The sequence below is a fragment of the Arachis hypogaea genome, chromosome 14 (genome assembly GCF_003086295.3).
Source record: "Arachis hypogaea cultivar Tifrunner chromosome 14, arahy.Tifrunner.gnm2.J5K5, whole genome shotgun sequence".
Taxonomy (NCBI): Eukaryota; Viridiplantae; Streptophyta; class Magnoliopsida; order Fabales; family Fabaceae; genus Arachis; species Arachis hypogaea.
Genome location: NC_092049.1, coordinates 2636869 through 2639490, shown reverse-complemented (window position 1 = coordinate 2639490; position 2622 = coordinate 2636869). Strand labels below are relative to the sequence as shown.

The 2622-nt window shown below is 29.1% G+C and overlaps 1 protein-coding gene across 1 annotated transcript; it reads right to left on the bottom strand.

Annotated features, from left to right (window-relative positions):
* Nucleotides 1-759: 759 nt before the first annotated feature.
* LOC112740948 (stilbene synthase 3-like) lies at nt 760-2406 on the bottom strand. The gene is made up of 2 exons (XM_025789688.2): nt 2137-2406; nt 760-1824 (listed from the first exon to the last, which is right to left on the bottom strand). Exons 1-2 carry the CDS (start codon nt 2312-2314, stop codon nt 833-835), a joined length of 1170 nt encoding a protein of 389 aa, XP_025645473.1. The 5' UTR covers nt 2315-2406; the 3' UTR covers nt 760-832.
* Nucleotides 2407-2622: the final 216 nt, after the last annotated feature.

The following is a 2622-nucleotide window of genomic DNA, read 5'->3' as shown; positions in this document are numbered from 1 at the left end:
TATTTTTTAATAATTAAAATTTAACATATATAATCACTTAAATTATGTTATTTTTGTTAAAATTAGGTCAGACAAATTAATTTGACCGAAAAATAGTAAATTAAATTTTAAATTCGTCTAAATTAATATTATTTTTTTATAAAAAATGACTACAATACCTTTATTATATAAAATTACTAAAATATTTTTATTATATATATTAATTTTAAAAATTCTAAATTTTAACTCTTTTCTTCTCTATGGTTATAGGGTTAAAATTTAAAGTTTTCAAAATTAATATATATATATATATATATATATATATATATATATATATATATATATATATATATATATAATAGAGATATTTTAGTTGTGTTTTATAATAAGAATATTGTAGTAATTTTTTATAAAAAATATTAATTTATATCGGTTTAAAATTTAATTTATTAATTTTTTTGCTAAACTGATTCATCCAGTCTAATTTTAATAAAAATAATATAATTTAATTGATTATATGTGTTAAATTTTAATTTTTAAAAATCATCTTTAAAAAAAGATATTTTTGACATCTTTATCTAAGTGACTTCCTTTGATTTATACTTTAGTAACAGTTACAAACTTTGATATTAAATCTTCGCATAAACAAATAACTATAGACAACTTTGTCTAAATTTTTTCTCAACTAATAATATATATATATATATATATATATATATATATATATATATATATATATATATATATATATATATATATATATATGGGCCAATCAAGACCTTATTTTGGAACAAAAGAAAAATATTAAAAAATAACACATTTCCATACATGTAGAGATATATAATTAAGCGCATCAAATAGCCACACTGTGGAGAACAACGGTTTCAATAGTGAGACCAGGACCAAAGCCAAAAAGTACACCCCAATCAAGTCCTTCACCGGTAGTTTTAAGTCCTTCTTCAAGAGACTTCTTCCTCATTAAATCCATGATAAAAAACACACATGCACTTGACATGTTACCATAATTGCTAAGCACATCTCTAGCAGCTTTCATCTTTTCTGGTTTTAAGTTCACTTTCTGTTCAACCTGGTCTAAAATTGCACGCCCACCAGGATGTGCAATCCAAAATATTGAGTTATAATCAGATATACCCAATGGATCAAAAGCTTTACTGAGTGCGTCGTTGATATTTTGTGAAATAATATCAGGAACACTCTTGTTAAGATAGAATGTAAGGCCAACTTCACGAAGGAGACCACCGATAGCTTTATGACTGCCAGGGACAAGTTTTTGATCAGTCGAAACAATCTCAAAGATAGGCTTCTCAACCTCCGGCACAGGATCAGAACCAATGATAATCGCAGCAGCTCCATCTGCAAACAATGCTTGCCCTACAAGACTATCCATGTCTGTCTCACTAGGACCACGGAAAGTGATTGAAGTATTTTCAGAACAAACGATAAGCACACGGGCATCTTTGTTGTTTTCAGCCAAGTCCTTAGCCAAGCGAAGGACAGTGCCACCAGCAAAGCAGCCTTGGTGGTACATCATGTACCTCTTGACGCTTGGGTCGAGCCCTAAGAGTATGATGAGTTCGTAATCAACGCCAGGCAACACAACACCACTGGTGGTGCAGAAAATCAAATGTGTGATCTTAGACATTGGCTGACCCCATTCCTTGATGGCCTTAGTTGCAGCTTCTTTTCCAACTCTTGGTACCTCCCTAATCATCATGTCTTCCCTTGCATCCAACGACGGGGCCTTGTAGGCGCACATGTTAGGATTCTCTTTCAATATCTCTTCTGTTAAGTACATATGTCTGTTCTTGATCTGTGTTCTCTCACCTGAAATAATAATGTGTGATTTACATCTATTATTATCTTTGACAAAGTTTAGAAAATGATATTTATTACGATAATAATGTTATTCTTAAATTATTTTTGTAGTGACTTGAATCTTTAAGTACCATTTTAATATATAATTTATTTAAATTTATAGTTATAGAAGTAATATTATTATTAATATTAAATAGTGAATATGATATATTGTATAATATGTTAATTTTGCGTTTTAATTAATATGAAAGTAAAACAATAATTTTTTTTTTGATAAATATTTAATAAAACAAAACTAAAACACATAATAAAAATACATACAAATACGCTGAAATTTTTTCTTGAGATCAGTCATGTGCTCGCTATTAGTTATTCTGAAATAGTAATCAGCATATGTGCTCTGATCGACACAATTTGATGGATTTGCTGTGCCAATCGCCAATACAGTTGCAGGACCTTCTGTTCTTTGACCATTGCGGATCTCACTCACAGATACCATCTTTTCTATTAGTTGTGTTTTTTCGATAGCAAAGCTTCGCTATGTTCTTTGGAATAGCAAAGCTTATTAGCTATGTAGTTTGATATTTTGGTGAAGACTTAGACAAGGAGAGGAGGGATATTTATATGCATCAGATTAGGGGCATATTTGGAATTAAATGGTCGAATTGGAACATATACATAAAACGTGCTCATTATTGTCATTATTGTCATTATTGTGTGTGGATGGCGGCTCAGATTGTTGGCATCGCATATTTTTCTAATGATTTATGTATATTTTTTTTTAGAATATAAAATTTATCATGATGA